The following is a 21,099-nucleotide window of genomic DNA, read 5'->3' as shown; positions in this document are numbered from 1 at the left end:
ACACCTTAGGAAGCATCATTCGCAAATTCAAGGCAAAGGGCACTGTTGAAACGCTACCTGGTCGTGGCAGAAAGAAGATGCTGACTTCGACTGCTGTGCGCTACCTGAAGCGTAGAGTGGAGAGAAGTCCCCGTGTGACTGCTGAGGAACTGAGAAAAGATTTGTCAGATGTGGGTACAGAAGTTTCAGCCCAGACAATAAGACGCACACTGCGTAATGAAGGCCTCCGTGCCAGAACTCCCAGGCGTACCCCCTTGCTGTCTCCAAAGAATAAGAAGAGTCGACTGCAGTATGCCAAAAGCCATGTGGACAAACCACAAAAGTTGTGGGATAGTGTTCTGTGGACTGATGAAACAAAATTAGAACTGTTTGGGCCCATGGATCAACGCTATGTTTGGAGGAGGAAGAACAAGGCCTATGATGAAAAGAACACCTTGCCTACTGTGAAGCATGGTGGAGGGTCAATCATGCTTTGGGGCTGTTTTGCTTCTGCAGGTACAGGGAAGCTTCAGCGTGTGCAAGGTACCATGAATTCTCTTCAGTACCAGGAGATATTGGATGGAAACGTGATGCAGTCCGTCACACACCTGAGGCTTGGGAGACGTTGGACCTTTCAACAGGACAATGATCCCAAGCATACCTCCAAGTCCACTAGAGCATGGTTGCAGAGGAAAGGCTGGAACATTTTGGAGTGGCCATCGCAGTCACCAGACTTAAATCCGATTGAGAACCTCTGGTGGGACTTAAAGAAAGCAGTTGCAGTGCGCAAGCCTAAGAATGTGACTGAACTGGAGGCCTTTGCCCATGAAGAATGGGCGAAGATACCCGTAGATCGCTGCAAGACACTTGTGTCAAGCTATGCTTCACGTTTAAAAGCTGTTATAACTGTAAAAGGATGCTGTACTAAGTACTAAGATTGAATGTCACTTGGGGGTTGAATAAAACTGATAATGCTGTGAGCACAGAAAAGACATTTGTGGTTATTTCATTATAACTGTTATGTTATATTTGTCTGACCTACAAGTGCCTCTTTAATGTAAATGTAAGCAAGATGACTGAATGATCAAAAGCAATGTCAAACTGGCCAAAACACTCAATTTCAGTGGGGGTTGAATAATTTTGGTCACAACTGTAGGCGTGTTTAGATGCATTTAGACAGGTCAAGCCCTTGGGTGTTAATTCATTTAATTGGCCAGAACTCTGATCACTGAAAGGAACACTCAATAGCTTAATCCTCCTAGATTGTAAGCTCGAAAGAGCAGGGCCCTTGACCCCCTCGTGTTTTGTTACTGTATTGTCTCATGTTCTGTCCCCCACTATAATGTACAGCGCTGAGCAAACCTTTTAGCGCTATATAAATACTGTATAAAAATAATAATATGTCTAGCGCTAATGCGTGTTTAGACGCATTCACATGCATCAAGCGCTTTTTCTGCCAAAACGCAGCTTCTCCTGGATGCTCTAGCAGTGGGGTTTTTTTCTGTCTCTTTACTCCTCTAAACATCTGTTCATGCATGGCCACATACAGTCAGGTCCATAAATATTGGGACATTGACACAATTCTAACATTTTTGGCTCTATACACCACCACAATGGATTTGAAATGAAACAAACAAGATGTGCTTTAACTGCAGACTCTCAGCTTTAATTTGAGGGTATTTACATCCAAATCAGGTGAATGGTGTAGGAATTACAACAGTTTGCATATGTGCCTCCCACTTGTTAAGGGACCAAAAGTAATGGGACAATTGACTTCTCAGCTGTTCCATGGCCAGGTGTGTGTTATTCTCTCATTATCCCAATTACAATGAGCTGATACAAGGTCCAGAGTTCATTTCAAGTGTGCTATTTGCATTTGGAATCTGTTGCTGTCAACTCTCAAGATGAGATCCAAAGAGCTGTCACTATCAGTGAAGCAAGCCATCATTAGGCTGAAAAAACAAAACAAACCCATCAGAGAGATAGCAAAAACATTAGGCGTGGCTAAAACAACTGTTTGGAACATTCTTAAAAAGAAGGAACGCACTGGTGAGCCCTGCAACACCAAAAGACCTGGAAGACCACGGAAAACAACTGTGGTGGATGACCAAAGAATTCTTTCCCTGGTGAAGAAAACACCCTTCACAACAGTTGGCCAGATCAAGAACACTCTCCAGGAGGTAAGTGTATGTGTGTCAAAGTCAACAATCAAGAGAAGACTTCACCAGAGTGAATACAGAGGGTTCACCACAAGATGTAAACCATTGGTGAGCCTCAAAAACAGGAAGGCCAGATTAGAGTTTGCCAAACGACATCTAAAAAAGCCTTCACAGTTCTGGAACAACATCCTATGGACAGATGAGACCAAGATCAACTTGTACCAGAGTGATGGGAAGAGAAGAGTATGGAGAAGGAAAGGAACTGCTCATGATCCTAAGCATACCACCTCATCAGTGAAGCATGGTGGTGGTAGTGTCATGGCGTGGGCATGTATGGCTGCCAATGGAACTGGTTCTCTTGTATTTATTGATGATGTGACTGCTGACAAAAGCAGCAGGATGAATTCTGAAGTGTTTCGGGCAATATCTGCTCATATTCAGCCAAATGCTTCACAACTCATTGGACACCGCTTCACAGTGCAGATGGACAATGACCCAAAGCATACTGCAAAAGCAACCAAAGAGTTTTTTAAGGGAAAGAAGTGGAATGTTATGCAATGGCCAAGTCAATCACCTGACCTGAATCCGATTGAGCATGCATTTCACTTGCTGAAGACAAAACTGAAGGGAAAATGCCCCAAGAACAAGCAGGAACTGAAGACAGTTGCAGTAGAGGCCTGGCAGAGCATCACCAGGGATGAAACCCAGCATCTGGTGATGTCTATGCGTTCCAGATTTCAGGCTGTAATTGACTGCAAAGGATTTGCAACCAAGTATTAAAAAGTGAAAGTTTGATTTATGATTATCATTCTGTCCCATTACTTTTGGTCCCTTAACAAGTAGGAGGCACATATGCAAACTGTTGTAATTCCTACACCGTTCACCTGATTTGGATGTAAACACCCTCAAATTAAAGCTGACAGTCTGCAGTTAAAGCACTTCTTGTTCGTTTCATTTCAAATCCATGGTGGTGGTTTATAGAACCAAAAATGTTAGTATTGTGTCGATGTCCCAATATTTATGGACCTGACTGTAGGTTAACATGGAAGGGCATTTAGAGGCAACCCCCCCCCCCCCCCCCCCGCACCCCGCAAAAAAAAAAATGCCAGGCGCCCCTAAAAGCAGCGTTAAAATCATTGTGTGGACATGAGCCCTAAGGAGGGGAAGTTTATTATACTGAGGGAGGAGCATAGTAGCACACAGAGTAAAATACTTTAAACCTTCAGAAATATAAAAATAAACACATCGAGAGATTGGAACAGCACCCTGTTCTCTCCTTCTGTACCTGGCTGTCGCCGCTCACATTCCAGGCGTCCTTCACTGGCCTGGGTCTTCAGAGGTGGCACAATGATGTTACGGGGGTTGGTGGAGCAGGGAACCTCCGGCTTGCATTTGCTCTCATGGGTGGCCGTGTTGGCGGCTCGCCGCTGTCCATTGGCAGCATAAGGGCTGGTGTTACTCGAGGAGTCTGAGATAGGCGAGTCATGCACGGTGACGCAGCTGATAACGTTCCGGCGCTGTTTGGGAAGGCTGAGAAAAGAGGAGACAGAGCGTGAATTTTGGGGAATGCCGATACATAATAGTATACGTTAATTTCTTCCAAACACTGTATAATTGGATTGTACAACCAAATTATTGTGGACATGTCATCACATAAACATTTCCATGTGAAGTGCAGTGTGCTCAGTGATGTGTCCGTGTACACCTCCAGGTATGTATCACCCCGCACAGAGATCAGAAAGAGTTTCTGCGCAGACGTTGCCAACGCAGAGAAGAGTTTGTGCAACAGATGTAAACAAATACAGATGGCAGTGGCTGTGGAATACATGTAAGTAAGCATCTGTGGAGAGGGTGATTCTAAACCCAAGTACACAGATATAATATAGTGCAGCTTTCCAGTCCCTAAATGTTGGGGCTGCATTCACTTTCTTTTTCTCTTTATTGTCACCTGATGATCCTGCCTGTAACACACTTCCTGTCTCTGAGTGACAACACTTACCCTAGGTTCACATCTATGCAGGTGGTGCCACTGCGGATCTGCACGAAAATCCGTGCAGCCGGACCTACCACACAGAGAAATGCGGGCCTGTGGGCGGGTGCCATTAGTTCTAATCGCACACCACCCCCACTGGAAAATGCAACCGTACTGGGAACCGAGGTTCCCGTGCGGGCTGCGGTTTCCAAAGAAGTTCAAGGACTTCTTCCCTGCGTGTCACGGGGCACGGGAGTCCATTCAAATGAATGGGCTCTCGTGCCCACGCAAAATGCAGACCGCACAGCCACATATATGTGAACTCACTGCACTGCATCAGAGGAGGAGCAGAATTTTCACCATAGAACCAGTGGTGTATTTAGGTTTTGTGCAAAAATCGTCTGCCCCCACGGACACTGACCAACACCTCCACCCCTTCACCCTCCCTTGGAAAGAATCTGACAATGATCAACAACACCCATGCCGTCCATCTGGGAGAGCCTTCTACTAACCCCCCCCCCCCAGCGATAGAGAGAAATACACCCATCTTCACAGCTCCGAGAAACAGTGATAGAGAGAAATACACCATCAAGCAGCCCACAGCCTCTCTCGGATCCCACTTGGTTCCCTTCGTCTGGGGGGAGGTGCTGCCCCCCTGAAAAATGCCGCCCTAGGCATGTGCCTTGTGGTAAATACGCCCCTGCCTAGAACATCACTACAAACATATCCACCTCTCCTCATCTCCATAACATAGGTAAGAGGTATTGTCAGAGATAGCTGGAAACAATGTAACTGATAAAAGTGCAGCACAAGCAGAGAGTACAGGAAGGCATCAGCTTACAAAACTTCTGACAAAACCAACAGGTATTTCTTTGCACTTATTAAACAGATACAACAAAACACTTTCAATGGCATGTTAACAGACCAAAGGAGAGCTAATAAGATATGATCATCCGTATACTTTATATTTGGGGTATGGTTGGGGGTGGGGTAGAAAAAAAATAAGTGAACGTTGTTTGAAAGAGAATATTAAGTGGAACTAAACCATCCTATTGTTTTGAGCCAAGGAAGCTGCCATGTTAACCTCTGTTTGATCTTCAACTCCCATGACGCTGCACATGTGATCAGTTATGACACCAACCATTTGATGGTTTGACAGTTGGTTGAGAGCACCAACAAAAGTGACAGTTAGCATTCCCGGAATGTCTTTTTGAAACCTGAATATCGATTGGTTTAGTTCAAATTTAATTCTTCAAGAATGATTTTTAAGCTGGATTTTGAATTTTTACCCTTCATATGTAATTTTTTTTTTTTTTTGGATGTGGATGCATAGAAAATGCACAAAATTAAAAAAAAAATCTTTCTTGCATCCGTGAATAACTTTGCCATGCTTTGTACCAGAAATTTAGTATTAGTGTCTTTATAAATGGGTCAAATTGTAAAATAAATGTAGCATGTTTGATCTACAGTAAAACTGGCTGTTTTAAAATGATCACTTACCACTTTTTTTCTATTTTACCTTTCAATTGCATAGTAAATAAATACATTTTTGAAAACAGGGTCACTTTATCAATCTGAAATTTATTTGAAGCCTTGTTTGTCCCTCACTAAAAATATATATGTGTTACTTCAGAATAATGAATGATGACAACATATTTTGTGAATCAATAGGCACATAAATACATTATCATGATCCATAAAGTGCCGGAACTCAAGTGGTTAATAAAAAAGAAAAAAAAATTGTTAAAAATCCCTTTAAATACGGTGAAGCCCCCTGACATCACAGGCCTGAAGCCTGTTCTACCCTCTGTAATCCCCCATAGTTGCACCTCAGGATGTCGCTCTTGTAAAGGTGGATGGGTCTTTGGGTCAGGAGGGGGGAGGGGAGGGAAATGGTGGCTGCAGCGCAGGCCCCAGGCAGAGAGAGAGAGGGACTGAGAATAGATGCTTTTTCCCACTGATTGCGTTATGTCTCCATGGCAACTGAAGTTTGGGAGTCAGAGTGCAGAATGGATGGCGGTAATCATCAGGCTGCATCCAGGAGACGCAGACAGCTCTATATATCAACGCTGAGAGAAGGAGACATTTCACAGAGACACAAAGGACCCTTCTCTCTGCTCAGCACAAAGGACACCAAATCACTGCAAAATCGGCAGCCATTGTTTTTCTTTCAAACGATGACCGAAGAACAATGAAGTTACAGAGTATCAAATATATATCCTGTAAATAAATATAAAACGGGAAAAAAAAATGGAAAAATAATCCTCCCAAAAGATTTTCAAAAGCTGTCGCTGATCATTATTGATATGAGATCATCATCGTACATTTATACGTCTAATGTTTGAGACAGTACATAAAAAATTTTTTAAAAAAATCTCTCATTCAACAAGTGTTACTATTAAGGCTCGTTCACACCAGGACCGCAGGGCTGCATTGGGCACAAGGCGATTCTCCTTATGTCCAATGGCTTCAAGTCACACCAACAAACTGCGATGGTGAGCGTAAAAAAATAGGATGTGTTCTATTTTTGTTCAGTGCGATCCAATGCACTGTAACAAACAGCAATGCGCTTAGAATTCACATAGATGTTTAAAAAAAAATGCATTGCAGCATGCGTTCGCATCACACATCAGAGCACACGTGTTATATTCTCTGCGTTTTGCACTGTGTGGCGTGAACAAGCCCTTACACCTAACAGTTCAAACTACATTTTATACTTACAATGATGAAATATAGCTGTTTAACATACAGTGCCTTGAAAAAGTATTCATACCCCTTGAAATTTCCCACATTTTGTCATGTTATAACCAAAAACATAAAAGTATTTTATTGGGATTTTATGTGATAGATCAACACAAAATGGCACATAATTGTGAAGTGGAAGGAAAATGATAAATGGTTTACAAAATTTTTTACAAATAAATATGTGAAAAGTGTGGTGTGCATTTGTATTCAGCCCCCGGAGTCAATACTTTGTAGAACCACCTTTCACTGCAATTACAGCTGCAAGTCTTTTTGGGAACGTCTCTACCAGCTTTGCACATCTAGAGAGTAACATTTTTGCCCATTCTTCTTTGCAAAATAGCTCAAGCTCTATCAGATTGGATGGAGAGCATCTGTGAATGGCAATTTTCAAGTTTTGCCACAGATTCTCTTGATCTAATCCATTCTATCACATAAAATCCCAATAAAATACATTTACGTTTTTGGTTGTAACATGACACAATGTGGAAACTTTCAAGGGGTATGAATACTTTTTCAAGGCGTTGTAATGCAAAAGCATTGTGATACCTGTAAGCAACCTAAATGATGCGAACCAAAAAAAATGGTGGTCAATAAACTTTTGTGTGTTTGGTGTAAAGTGACCTTGGTGGGGCAGCACTCTGAGCCAATTACCCTCCATTTTTACACATGTCTGTCTTTCAGAGTGAACCTTTATAAGTGCTTATGCTTCTACATTGTCCAAGCACAGGCTGGGGGAGGAGCATGACCAGGTTGAATTACTGCAGCATAATTTGGAGAGGTCCAGGAGCTGGCTGTGCTGTTTGGATGGACTATTAATATCAGGCTATATATATTCATCTTCTAGATCCTTTGAAACTCAGGGTGCGCAACACATCCCCAGTGGGTACAAAGTCTCTCAGCATTGCATTTAGGGATACACAGGATTTGAGTTTGGAAGAGTCTCAAACCCAGAAGTCTAAAACTGGCTATACACAATACAATCTCATTGTAAAATCTCTGTACTATCTCCTTCAGATTCACCAAAAGCATGTGACAAACTACAGAACTAAGCCCATCAATTTAACAGTTTCAAAATACAGTTACATTCCCTAGCCGTGTCAGGCATGTAACAGTCACAGTTGCTTGGGTTCCCAACCAAACTGTCAAACTATCAAATGGCTGAAGTCATAACTGGTCACATGTGCAACATCATGGGAGTTGAACATCAAATAGAGGCTAAGATGGCAGCTTCCTTGGCTCAAAATTATAGGAGGGTTTAGTTCCACAGAACTAAACCCACTGAGTTAATAGTTTCAGAAAACAGTTACATTCCCAACATGTCGGTACTGTAACTGTCACATTTGCTTGTGCTCTCAACCAAAAACTGTCAAACCATCAAATGGCTGGAGTCAAAACTGATCACCAAGGGCGGACTGACAACTCATGGGGCCCCCGGGCAATAGGAGATCATGGGGCCCCTGTTCCCTTGCCCAAACTCAAAAAAGCCTATGAAAAAGGTACCAGGGGCATCTCATGGGGCCCCCTACTGACCCCGGGCCCTCTGGCAGTACCCGAGTTTCCAAATGGTCAGTCTGCCCCTGATGATCACATATGCAGCATCATGACAGTTGCAGATCAAACAGAAGCTAAGATGGCAGCTTCCTTGGCTGAAAAGGATAGGAAAGTTTTGTTCTGCTTTAATAATCTGTTCAAGTTGTATCCAATCAGGTAGGTTGCCTATACATTCCAAGTATCCCATGAGCATCTATAGGCAACTGCTTTCACCTTCCAAGTACAGGTTATAATCGGTGGCAGAACTACTGCCATGATAGTTCATGTGGCCAGGTGGGGACCCAGTGAAGCCTCAGAGGCAGTGCAGGGCTAAACCACCAGTCTTGTTAATCATACCAGGCCAATGGCTGCGTATCAGGAGTTGTTGTCAAAATGAGCATTTCAGAACTGGAGAGGCACAGAATGGAACCCAAATCACAGAAAAGTCCTGAGACCCCAATCATACTTGTGCATTGTGGTAACATGTGCTAAAACACGCATAATGCCAAAATTCATAGCAAAACATCTGCATATTGTGTGGTGCATTGTGGTGTCATTTATTGTGAACACGAGCATACAGAGCATACAGTAAAGGACAACGCATGATGCATCACAGCGCAACTTTATGTTCATATTCCCTTTTCTCATCCGTTGGCGCAATTACAACCCATTCATAATGAATGAGCTGCCTTAATGCGATGCACATTAACACATACCTCACTCATGCATTAATGCACTGCGACAGTGATTGGTCCCTGAAAGTTATCTAGGAATAGGACAGCTGATAGCTGCTCTTGAGCCACAGATCAGGACCCGTTGTCCAACCAACAGCCAAGCCCTGGATGTTACACTCGGAGAGCACCTGTGAGTGTCCTATATGAATAAACTCTGCAACTCATGTTTTCAGGCTTCATTCACAAATACACTGTAACAAACTGTTTGCAAGAAAAAAACTGAATGAGCAGCACTGAGGCAGGAAGCGGGTGCATGGATCTGAATGCAGACACGTGCGTTCAGATCCACACACCCACTCCTGCCTTCGTGTCATGTGTTTAACATGCGACTGTGTCTGTGCAGCATCTGCATCCACCTCTACATGCTGCCTGTGCGCAGCGCTGACGTGAATGCAGACGCAGCAAAAAGCAGCTCAGCAAAAAGGATGGGTCTCAGAGCTCATCTAAATGAGTCCTATGAAAAAAAAAAATAAGAAAAAAACTGTTATTTTTTATATTCGTTATTTTAAGTCGGGGAAGATGACTTGGACAGCAAGGCACCTTTCCTACGAGATGCCTCGAGTTATGTTTTTCATCCTGCGATAATCTGACTCGAATGCCCTTTAAAACAAACAAGCGCAGAGTGTTCTCAAATGTTGTCAGGACGCTTTGATAGCTGTCAGTGCTCTTGGAAGCCGTTAGTCACATGCAGTCCCCCCCCCCCCTCTTTCCTGCACCCAAAGCAGACACTGACTCCCTTGTTCTCTCCAGAGAGCGGCTGCAATCCCTAGCCAAAGGGCCGTGATTATTGGCGAAGGACGATTTCTTTCTATAAGATCACTTGAAAGTTAAAACCTCTTCATTTTCCTGCGGCTCAAGTGATGACACTCTCAGCTGACTATAATCCTGGAACTCAAAATGTGGCAGATATTTATCTAGTTTTATCAGCTCGTTGAGAAATGCCGCACTGCCTCAAGTCACCTTCGACTTTTAAGTTTCTTTATGATATTTATGACATTTAGAGGGAAGTCAGGCTCTGTATAGTAGCCTTTATCTTTATCAATGCAAATTTCACACAGTTGAAAGGATAGGTTCGCCTTTCATAACATGTTACACCCATATTCAGGGTGTAACATATAACAAGTTATGTAAGGACCAGCCCCTGCTCTTCCCCCTGGTCCCCCATTTTGACAGCTAGCAGGGGATCTTCTCCCCCCACTAGCTGTCAATTTTTTTTTTAATGCCGTGTCACTCATTCACAGCGTTCTGTGAATGGGAAACTACAACTTCCGATAGCCTTTGCGGCTGTCGGCTTGCAGCTCTTAATGAACTACCTTGGCGCTGTGAGCACTCTGGTAGTTCATTGATTCTTCCTGTCAGTATCAGCAAGGCATGAGCACACAGATACACTGACAGTCTGCAGGAGACCTGCATGGCACCAGAGATCTGCTGATCCCTGGTGCAATGCTTTACAGACTCCTAACACAAAAAATAGTAAATGCACATTTTTTTTTATCTGCAAAAAAATGTGCATTTATTATTTTTTGTGAAAAGGTGAACTTATCCTTTAAATATTAGTGATAAAAGTAGCATAAGTACACAACAGTTTTCAACGTACATTTATTTTTTTCAATCCTTTTCCGAAGGGTTAATTCACATCTATGTGTTGTAAAATGAAATATGCGTCTTTTGATCATACATATATCATGTTTTTAATGTGTTGCATTGAATTTTCATGCAATGCATAATGGTGGAATTCAATAAAGCTGCTGTGTCAATTTTCTGGTGTTAATCCCTCGTTAATGTACTGCACCAAATTCATGAAGCATTTACAACACTTTTGGTTCTGACAGCGACTTGAGCACCAAATTCAGGTAAATCTTAAATGCCCCACTTTTAAATTGTGGTGCAATGAATGCACCAAATTCAAAACAAAATACCAACACTTCGTATCTAATGAAAGTGGAGCTAATTAGAACCAACTCTCTTGGTATACAGAAAGAACTGGCAAAAAAAGATTTTGCAAAATTGTCTCGTGTACATTCTAAAAGTGGTGCATTATGTGCCAAATTCAAGTACAAGTTCTATACAGGCACCTGAATTTGGCACATGTTGCATTACTTTTAGAACACATGAGTAACATTGTTGCAAAGCCTGTCTGTACCAGTCTGAATTCCAGGGTATGTGCGTTTTACATGCATTTTCCTACTTCAGTCACCTGGGAAAAATGTACATGTGGCTCAAAAAAATGTACTGATACATACGCATTATGCGCTTTTTGTGTGCTACCATTGACTATAATGGAAGGTGCATTTGTGGTGCGTTTTTTTACAAAAGATGTGAACAGTTATAGTATATAGCATGTACAGGGGACAATTTTACATTTGCTTTTGACATGCTGAGCAGGAGCGTAGGTTTTCTTTGAATACTAAAAATAAATTAAAGAGCGTTTTTGGTTTGTAGTGCTCAGATGCAGTTCCGCTTTAAAAGAGTGGTTCTGGTAAAAAAATAAGTGTTTTTTTTCATATGATCCTCAGCTCCATCTTGCCACAATGCAGTATTTTATCAAGCCACTCTATTTTTAGGAAAAAATGTCATTCGAACTGTAGAGTCAATAAAAAGAGAACATTTGTTTTCCCCCATTTCCACAGAATGAATGTATCAGCAGTTTTGCAGGTGAAATAGCTATGCATGTTTAATTGTAAATACACCCCTTAATTTCATTTCACAGCGTTAATAGAAGCTATTGGTGGTAGATTACAGCCTTCCACTGTTTTTTTTTTTTCTTAGCAATGAAAAGCCAATTGAAAGTGTGTGAACCTGCTGGGAAATTGCCATGCATAATTGCCACTGAGCATATGCACACTTGACAGTTACTGAAGCAATGCACTGTGGGAACAGATGTCAGACTTGAGCGTCTATAACAAGGCAGAGGCACCACAACAAATGACAGTAAGGACTAAAAGCCTACAGTTAAAGAATATGTAAACCCTAACAATGATTTGTTAAATTTACCATTAAAAACTGTTCGATGTTCCAAAAAATACCTTTAGATTCTACCAGCATTCCAGTGAGCTGTAACTTCCTGTAATAAGTTAATATCGCTGAACTGAAATCTCAAGCAGTATTTTAAGCCCTGCCCAGTTCTCTCTGTGAACTACAGAACACCTCCCCCTTTGTTATGAAGCAGTGGAGAAGTGGAGGTACACGTTTTGTCCTAGGATGACACCGCTGTTCCTTCATAGATACAGCACAGTGAGTGTTCTCACCCTAGGACAGGAAGTGTGTTACTGAAAGAATCACCAGGTCATACTGGGCATTTTTACAGCTGCCGTTTTGTCTGCGTCAGACATTTTTTTCTACAGCCAGTAAACTTTCCTGCATGTTATCCTTTGTGTCCATGCACACATGGGCTTTTATCAGCAATTTTTGGCAGGGGCGTTTTCAGGCTGGAAAAAACCCCAGAACTACAGCTTGAAGAGGAGCTTTTCAGCTGTAAATATGCTATAACACTGAAAAACATGGGTATCTGGCGTTTATGAGCGTTTTTGAGCCTCAAGCCTTTGCAGGAGTATAGTTTTGTTAAAAAACGTGAATGGTATGAAATGCTGCAAAACGCTAATGCGAAAACGCTAAATAAGCATCAAAACCGGCGCTTTTACCGTGACATTCTACAGCTAATGCTACTGGCATTTTTAAAACATCCAGTGAGGTCTATAGCAAAAAAAATATGAAAAAAAAAAGGATTTAGCAAGCACATCGAAAGACTGCTAAGCTGCAATATTTTACATTCTTGATCTTAGGTGTACATACACTTTAAGTAATTTAGGAAGGAGTTGAAGCAAATAAAATGGTTAACACCCCGGTCACGTCAAAGCTGAATTTGAAATCGTGCATGATTTCAAAATCAGGTGACCTGCCGATTTCATTACGATTTGCAAGACATCTGACACAGATGTCTATGAAATCGCAACAAAAGTAGTTCATGCGCTACTTTAGAAATCGGTGCGGCTCTGACCAAGTTGGAACCGCACCGGTATGACCGGTCTAATAGCGGACAATAGGGTGCGACTTGGCATACGATTTGCAAGTCGCATGGCATGCAAATTGCATGCCACGTCCCACCTGATGTGACTGGGGTGTAAGACTGCAGTTTTCATGCATTGTAGTTTACATAGAGAATGGAGGGATGGGGGACCTTATGTATGTAAACCCAAAATCTATTTTTCAGTATGTTTGGTATCATGTCTCCTAATGTGAATATGCTGCAGAGTTTCTTACCTGGCGATCCTTCCAGTACCAGTATTTCCTCTTGCAGGCTGACGCTAACCTACTTAAAAAATTCTATATGCTCCCAAATCCCTCCTCAGCAGCATAAGGCTTCATGCACACTGAAAGTTTTGCCAGTCCTCCTAAACGCCTTTCCTCCTGGCAGAAAAAACGCTTGTCACCTGAAAACGAGTGTAATGCATTTAGGTGTGTCAAGTGCTTGGGCGTTATTTCATTTCATTGGCAAGAATATTAATCTAATCTGGCCATTCACATGAATTAAAGCTCAAACACTAAACGATCCTAATTTTAACGCACGCTGAGACACATTTACATGCATTTTGGCACATAAATAATTTTTTATGCCAAAATGCTGGATGTGCTGGCAGTGTTTTTTTTTCTACCTCTAAACACCTATAGGAGCATGGAGACACTGGCAAGGGGCGTTTAAAGGTAGAAAAAAAAAACGCCAGATGCCCCTAGGAGCAACATTAAAAATCATCCAGTGTGCATGAGGCCTAATGAATGATGCTGCTAAATGCGGTGCCTGCAACTCCCATACAGAATAAGTATGAGTACATCCAAATATGGAGTTACTCATTTTGCATATTATTACACCTCCTCCAATATGACCAAGCAGGAAAATGTTCGGGAGATCTATTTAATTAAATATAACCATCTGACAGAAACAACAATTATCCCAATGCTCCAGGTATTTGGCACTCACCTGGGGGCAACATGTTTCTGCTCCTCCTCCTCGTCAGTGTCGCTGCTGATAGTGATGACGCTCACGGCCGGGCTGGGCGTATCAGGGATGACGATTGTTTGACGCAGATGGTCAACACGGGATGGGGCCACAGAACTGTCCCCCCAGCCGCAGGTGATGGAGGGGACGCAGGGGGCGGAGCTCTGTGGCACAGAGCAGCGAGGAGGCGTGTTCTCCTTCACCCGTTTGGAGCGCTGGGGGGAGTTGTGTGATTGGGAGGAGGAAACCTCATAGGAAGAGGAGTTCCTGGTGGGCAGAACCAGCAACGTAGAGAGAGAAAAGAAGAGGAGAAAAGAGAGAGCATTAATAGTGGGTCAATCCAGGTGTAATTATAATAACAAAATAACAGTGATATCATCATTACACACAATATAATAATAAAACTGTATATAATAATAAGATTAAACCTTTAAAATTTACACCTATCAATGAAATAATCCTTTATAGTTCACCCATAGGTAGCCAGCACTACTAAAGCCAGCCATGGATGGATCGAAATTCAGCAGGAACTGGACAAATTTCCATCCATGTATTGGTAAGCTGGTTGTACTGATGTCAGTCACTTGATCGACTTCAACCTGTCCATTTTTTTTTTTTCGTTCAATCACTGCCGGTGGCTATAGCAGCTGGCAGTGATCATTATATTATGTATTCTGGCTGGGAAACCTCCCGCTGTCAGAATATAATACCGCTGTGGGAGGATTGTGGTTTCAGAAAACAAAATTGCTTAATGTATGGCTTGTTTAAGGGGGGAGTCACCTTATATCCTATCACTGAGGGCCCAGGAATGTTATTAGGGCTCAGAGTTTATTACATGGCTGATCCAAAATGGTCTTGTTTTATATGAGGAGCGTTCAAGTCAAACCGGGACTTAATTTTACAGGTGTGAAAAGGGATGCTGGTGTGGCGGTACTACAAGCAGTAGTAAGTGGCAAGTGTGTCCTATTACTGATAGAAGATGTGGTCACGGGCCAGTCCAGAGACTGTTAATCAAGATGGCAGACAACAGTGTTAGTGTGTGCATGGAACAGCATGTGATGATGATGTTTCTTGTGAGCGAAGGCACAAAACCCACAGATATCTACAGAAGACGGGGATGAGACGCAGTAAGACATCTGAATGGTGTAAATGTTTCAAAGATGGCCGTACGTCCATCAGTAACGATCCCAGCCATGGTGGTTCACAGCCCACAGCAGTCATTCCTGTAAACATTCAGTGTGTGGAATGCCTGATCCTAGATAATCAATGCATAACCTGTTATGAAATTGCAGAAGAGACGACTCTTTCTATGGGAACGGTGAACACAATCATTCACGAACATTTGCATTTTCAAAAAGTTAGCGCACGCTGGGTACCAAGACAGCTTTCCGCTTTTGACCGGCACAGAAAAGTTGAAGTCTGCACTGCGTTGAAGGAGCATTTTGACAGGGAGGGCCAGGATTTTCTGGATCGCATCATTACATGTGACAAAACCTGGCACATTATTTCATAAACGTAAAAAAAAAAAAGCAAAACACTTGCTTTGAGTGAATTCCACCTGTTTGAACCCCTAAGAGTTCCTCGGAGGTCAGCATTTCAGCACTGATGACGAAGTGAAGCAGGGTGACCTAGGATTGTTCAGGCGTACTGACAAATCTTTCTATGCGGAAACATTCCAGGCATTAGTTAACCGCTGGGATAAGTGTATAAATGTAGCAGGGGAGCATGTAAAAAAATAAATGCAGTTTCCACTCCTTGACAGTATATAGACTCAAAAGTGCCGGTTTGACTCGAACGGGCCTCTTATAAAATAATAACTGCAAACTCTGTTATACTTTTACTAAAACAACATTTTTAAAGTGACTTTATAGAATCCCCCAACTCAAAATCACAGCTGTAGTACTGGATGCAATATATTGGTTAAACAGGTTAATTGACAATAAATTTGACGCATACAGGAGCCCTGGCAGAAACAAATGTTAGAACATATACAATATTTCCAACGTGATCAACTTAAAATAAACAGGATGCATGTTCTCTAAGCCATGCATTTCTCTCCATAGGCTATTGCAGCCTCCACCTGCTCTCCCCTCTGAATGTGTGTGATTGGGCAGCACAGTGGCTAAATGGTTAGTGAACGTTCAATTGGGCTTTGCTTATTGCCTGCTCTTTAGTTTAGTTTAAGTGCCACTAAAGCATGGCATAATATAAAAGCAGATTGTAAGGTATGGAAATGATGACCAGAGACAGCTTGTATATGCATGTATAATAGAAAATGACCTTTACTGTAACTGCCATGCCATTGAAAAAAATGTCCAAACATATTGGAAAAGGTCTATCATTTTGCAACGAAGTAAATTGTGCATGACAGCTGTGAATGGCCAAGCCAGATGTTTGCAGGTCAAAGTATAGATCTTAAAGGCAACGTTCACCTTTAACAAAAAACTGCCTATGCAGTAAAGGGGTGCCTGTTGATAAAAGCAAACTGTGAAGCTTTGGCAGAGTTGAGTAATGCCCTTGCTATGGGTCTTGGCGATTTACATATATTCCTACGCCTGGCCAAAAAATAGAGGTGGCATCATCTCACTCTGCCTTGTTGCTAGGATGTTGCTAAGATACTCCCAGTGAATTCAGACCCCTTCACATGCTCTCTCTCCACTGCTGCAGTAGCTCTGATGCTGCGATGGAGGACACAGCGGACCACACATGTACGTAGGTTTGATAGCTCTCTCCTCTGATGGTGGGGTGAGTAGTGATGGCTGGTAGTGTCTTAGCAGCATCCTAGCAAGGCAGGGTGGGATGATGCCATCTGAGAGTTTTTCAGGTAGGCTCCGGGAGGTATGTAAATGGCCTGCACCTATAGCAAGAGCATTAATCAACCTTAGTCAAAGCTGCAGTTTGGTGTAGGCACTTTTTTTTGTAAAGGTAAACTAACCCTTTAAATCCCCATCACTGACATTGTCTATCATAAAAATCTAATTGGCAGGTATAATGGTCAGAAGTGTACATTTATATGACAGTGAAATACTAATAAATGGAACTGCCACTAAAACTATTTTATTTGTTAGAGTATGAAAAGGCAGTCAAAGTCCAATACTCCAATGACCTCTCAAAGAAGCTTTACTGACAGCCAGATATGACACCGGAAACAGGACAGTTCCATCTAAAATTTGCCCTTACTGATGCTCTTTGTAAAACTCCTCATCAAGGGCATTCTTTATGTGGGACTTTCGTTCCTGTGTCATGTCTGGCTTTCAATACAGCGTTTTAGAGATGACGTCATCGGAGTGCGACCACCTTTTCATATGTTAGAGGCACAGACACAGTGGCGGTTTTTTGCGGCCTGCATCTGAGTTCCAAATGGTGACAACCCATCAACATTTCTTTGTATGAGTTTAGGACAGTCTGTGGAAGGTGAGAAGTAAGGACCCACCATGGGACGGTAAATGAGGGAACATCTACCCAACAGGAGTGTAGGCCGCAATAAAATCCGGACAAAAGCTCAACCCCTTCACCATTCTGTTATATTAAAGTATTTAGTTGCTGTATGTGTCCCCATTGGAGAAATCTGTCTTGGCAACCACCATCACCTATACAGGAAGTGAGTGCAAATCTTCCTCAAAGCGGTCACAGACAGCAATAAACATATGACAAAACACATGACATATATGACATAGGAAACATACATTTTGGAGTTTTACTTAAAGTAGTAATCTTGGCTAGAGGTAATTAAACATTATTATAACAGACATATTCCATTGACACCATCAGGTTGTTCATTCTCACCGATAAGCCCCTCCCACCAGCCTGGCGGCTGACCTGGTTGAGGAGTGGTGCTGTTTTTTGCGGGATGAGGAAGCACTGGTTGGCTGTTGTCTCATGACATGAGCCACGCCCACATTTAGGGGCTGGGCTGAGGGTAGGGTCACATGACCAGCCAAGAGAGCCGGCTGCTGCATAATGGGGTTGTAGTGGGCACCGTGGGCATGGCTGTTCCTGGAGGCAGAAAAGAACACAATCAGAATGACTGATACAAAGTTACTCAGGATACGCACCAAAACATTGTCTATTACATCCATCTATTCTATATATGTATCTATCTAATCTATCTATCTCATAAATTTAATTATACATTTTAAAATAAATTGAAATATCTACTTTGTATGTCTATGTCTCTTTCTTTCTGTACTATATCTATCTATAGATCTAAATTACAGTATATCTATATATCTAATATATTTTGTTTATCTACATAATGTATCTATTTACCTATCACATATATTTATTTATCAAATCTATCTGTCCAAATCTATTTTATATCTATCTAATACATATATTTAAATATCTAATCTATCTGTCTATCTAATATATTTTATATCTGATCTATCTATCAATCTATTTTAATAGGCACTCAGAATTCTAGTTTTGAATAGATTTGAGGGTGAAGTCACCAAATATCATTGTTTTCCTCTTGGGGACTGACTAGGTAGAATGACAAATTCTTGGGCAGGTAAATTAGTTTGCTCATTTGTATTTTAACTTGAAGTTTAGCTTTCTGTCTGGAGTATAACTTAAAAACAAAACATTATGCTCCCCAGCAATGGATATGATAGGCCAGACTTACCGCCAGTCTGCCAGCTGCTGGGTGCCCGTCATGCTGTCTGGGATGACCGTGGCATGCTGGACAGATGTGTGGGCTGCCACTCCTGCCAACTGCTGCCAGGCCGGTGGAAGAAGGATCTGCTGAGTGCCACTTGGCCAAGCCTGCTGCAAAAAGAAGGAAAAAAAGTTTATTTAGGAACTTTAAACCAGCAAAAATATAATATTGTAAACATATCAATATAAAATGTTCAAATTTGTACAGCACTCCATAATCATCGTACTCCCCTTGACAATGCCTTCCTCTGTTTTCTCTTCAGAAAGACAGCACCATCTTTGTTCAGGCATCATCCAGAGTCACCATCTACTTCCTGGACTGAGATGCCAGCTTGGAGATGACACAATCATGTAAATCCTGATGCCTGTGCGAATCATGGCTGTGCTCACAAATCTCTAACACAGATCAACCCCTGCACTTTGTGACTTGCTATAAAGTTACAATATTGCAGCCTAATCACTAGGGGGGGGGGAGAAGAGACTGAGAAAATGCTTCCTTTTACCTTCAGCAGATTACCAACATCATCTCAGCTTGGGCAAAATCCCAAGCTGTTTTTATGTTTTTTACTTAACAAAAAAAGGGATGGTTTTTCAGCAAACAATAAAAGGTGGATCTTTTCTGGAAAAGTATACTGTTACTGTATATTGTGATATGTCAAAGGAGTTATTCATGTAAAGTTACTGAAAGGTCCACTTTAAATGTATCCTCCCTATCATATAATATACTTGCTAGCTTCTCATTACCCTGGATCCTTTTAATTCTGGTCTGTACTGGAATAGCTGAATGTAATAAAACTTCTAAAGGCATTTTATGTGTATTTTGGTTGAAGATTATTACAGAGTATAACCAGATAAGAAGAACAGAAAATGTACTAGTTTTTCTAAATAGTAAAGAAATCATTTCGATGTGGACACAAACTGGTATTAGTGGCACAGTACAATGGACTTGAATGTGGGTTTTAAGGTTCTCGTGGTGCTTTCCAGACTGCCCACTAGGGGGAACCATTTAGATGGACAGGAGCTGAAGTGTCACTACTGTACAGACATTGCAGGCTCCTTCCTTCTTTGCTTATTACTGTTGTGCATTGGACAGTTCAACACCACTTTATTATTATCATTATTATACAGGATTTATATAGCGCCAACAGTTTGCGCAGAGCTTTACAAAATGAAGGTAGACATTACAGTTACAACACAATTTAGTAGAGGAAACAGAGGGCCCTGCTCGTTAGAACTTACAATCTAGGAGGAAGGGCTGAGTGATACAAAAGGTAATAGCTCTGGAGGGGATGATCTGATGGAGGAAATAAATGGCGGTTTACTAGGTAGAAGCAGGATAGACTTCTTTAACCTCCCTGGCGGTATGATTATTTCAGATTTTTGGTGCTGAAAGCGCTACCATTATTTTGCATGGAAATATGTAGTTTTTTTATTGCAGGCTGTAATTTTTAGGAATAAATTACTGAAATCTGTCCAAACAAGAGTCTAGTAAACATCCCGGGTAGGATAAAACTTGAAACACTAAATAATAAATTATAATATAATAAATAATCATAAAAAATAATAATATAATAATAAATTTAATTCAATAATATAATCAAACCAAAAACACTGAAATTTGAAATAAAGCACCAAGTTTGCACATCACTGAGCAAAGTCACAGAATCGTTTTCAGTGTCTGATGACAAATTTCCCCACGAATCATTATCACTCAATTCTGCAAGTGGTTCTGATTTACTATCGCTGTTCTCTAGCTGGTCTAAAACCACTTTTGACCTAAAGGGACGCTTTTTAAACGCCATGGACCTTTCTCAGTTTCCAGGCAGAAAGAACAGTCAAAATACAGGCAGGGCACAGGACAAAGCAGTTGGGACAAAATGTATGTGAAATGCTTTGAAACAGCAATGTTTTACTATGTAATATTCCTTTTAAAAAAAATGACATTTTTTAAAACTTTCAAATTTGCCACCAGTTCCGGCGCCCGTACGTCCCGACGTCACAGGGACAGGAACACGGCAGCTGGATGCCGGCATCGGCCAGAGGAGATGGCCGGGGATGCTGCAGGGGACACATCGCGGGAGCGAAGGACAAGGTAAGCGCTGAAGGGAATCCCTGAGCAACACCAAATGGTGAGCCCGAGTGTAGCTCGGGGATACCGCTTGTGGTACTGAAATGTTACCCCGATCTACACTCGGAATACCGCCAGGGAGGTTAAAGAGAAAGGTTTTCAGGGATCGTCTAAAAGTGGATTGATTAGAAGATAGCCAGACAGATTGGGGTAGAGAATTCCATAGGATGGGAGAAACTCAGGAGAAGACCTGGAGGTGAGCA

At 41.9% G+C, this 21,099-nt stretch overlaps 1 protein-coding gene across 2 annotated transcripts in view; it reads right to left on the bottom strand.

The window, feature by feature from the left end:
- The window catches only part of HIPK2 (homeodomain interacting protein kinase 2), a 106,601-nt gene that overhangs the window by 6,888 nt on the left and 78,614 nt on the right, over positions 1-21,099 (bottom strand). Inside the window, exons 10-13 of one of the 2 annotated variants that reach the window (XM_089688722.1) lie at positions 18,737-18,879; positions 17,932-18,108; positions 14,095-14,379; positions 3,424-3,668 (exon numbers count right to left, since the gene is read on the bottom strand). In XM_089688722.1, the coding sequence (XP_089544848.1) occupies positions 3,424-3,668; positions 14,095-14,379; positions 17,932-18,108; positions 18,737-18,879 (850 nt within the window). Of the gene's footprint in view, positions 1-3,423; positions 3,669-14,094; positions 14,380-17,898; positions 18,109-18,736; positions 18,880-21,099 lie in introns of both variants that reach the window. The other variant, XM_089688721.1, reaches the window with a different exon arrangement.

The sequence above is a fragment of the Staurois parvus genome, unplaced genomic scaffold (genome assembly GCF_062004578.1).
Source record: "Staurois parvus isolate SC_StPar_1 unplaced genomic scaffold, SC_StPar_1.0 ptg000452l, whole genome shotgun sequence".
NCBI classification, from domain to species: domain Eukaryota; kingdom Metazoa; phylum Chordata; class Amphibia; order Anura; family Ranidae; genus Staurois; species Staurois parvus.
Note: the sequence above shows the minus strand (reverse complement) of the source record. Positions and strands in the feature narration are given on the sequence as shown.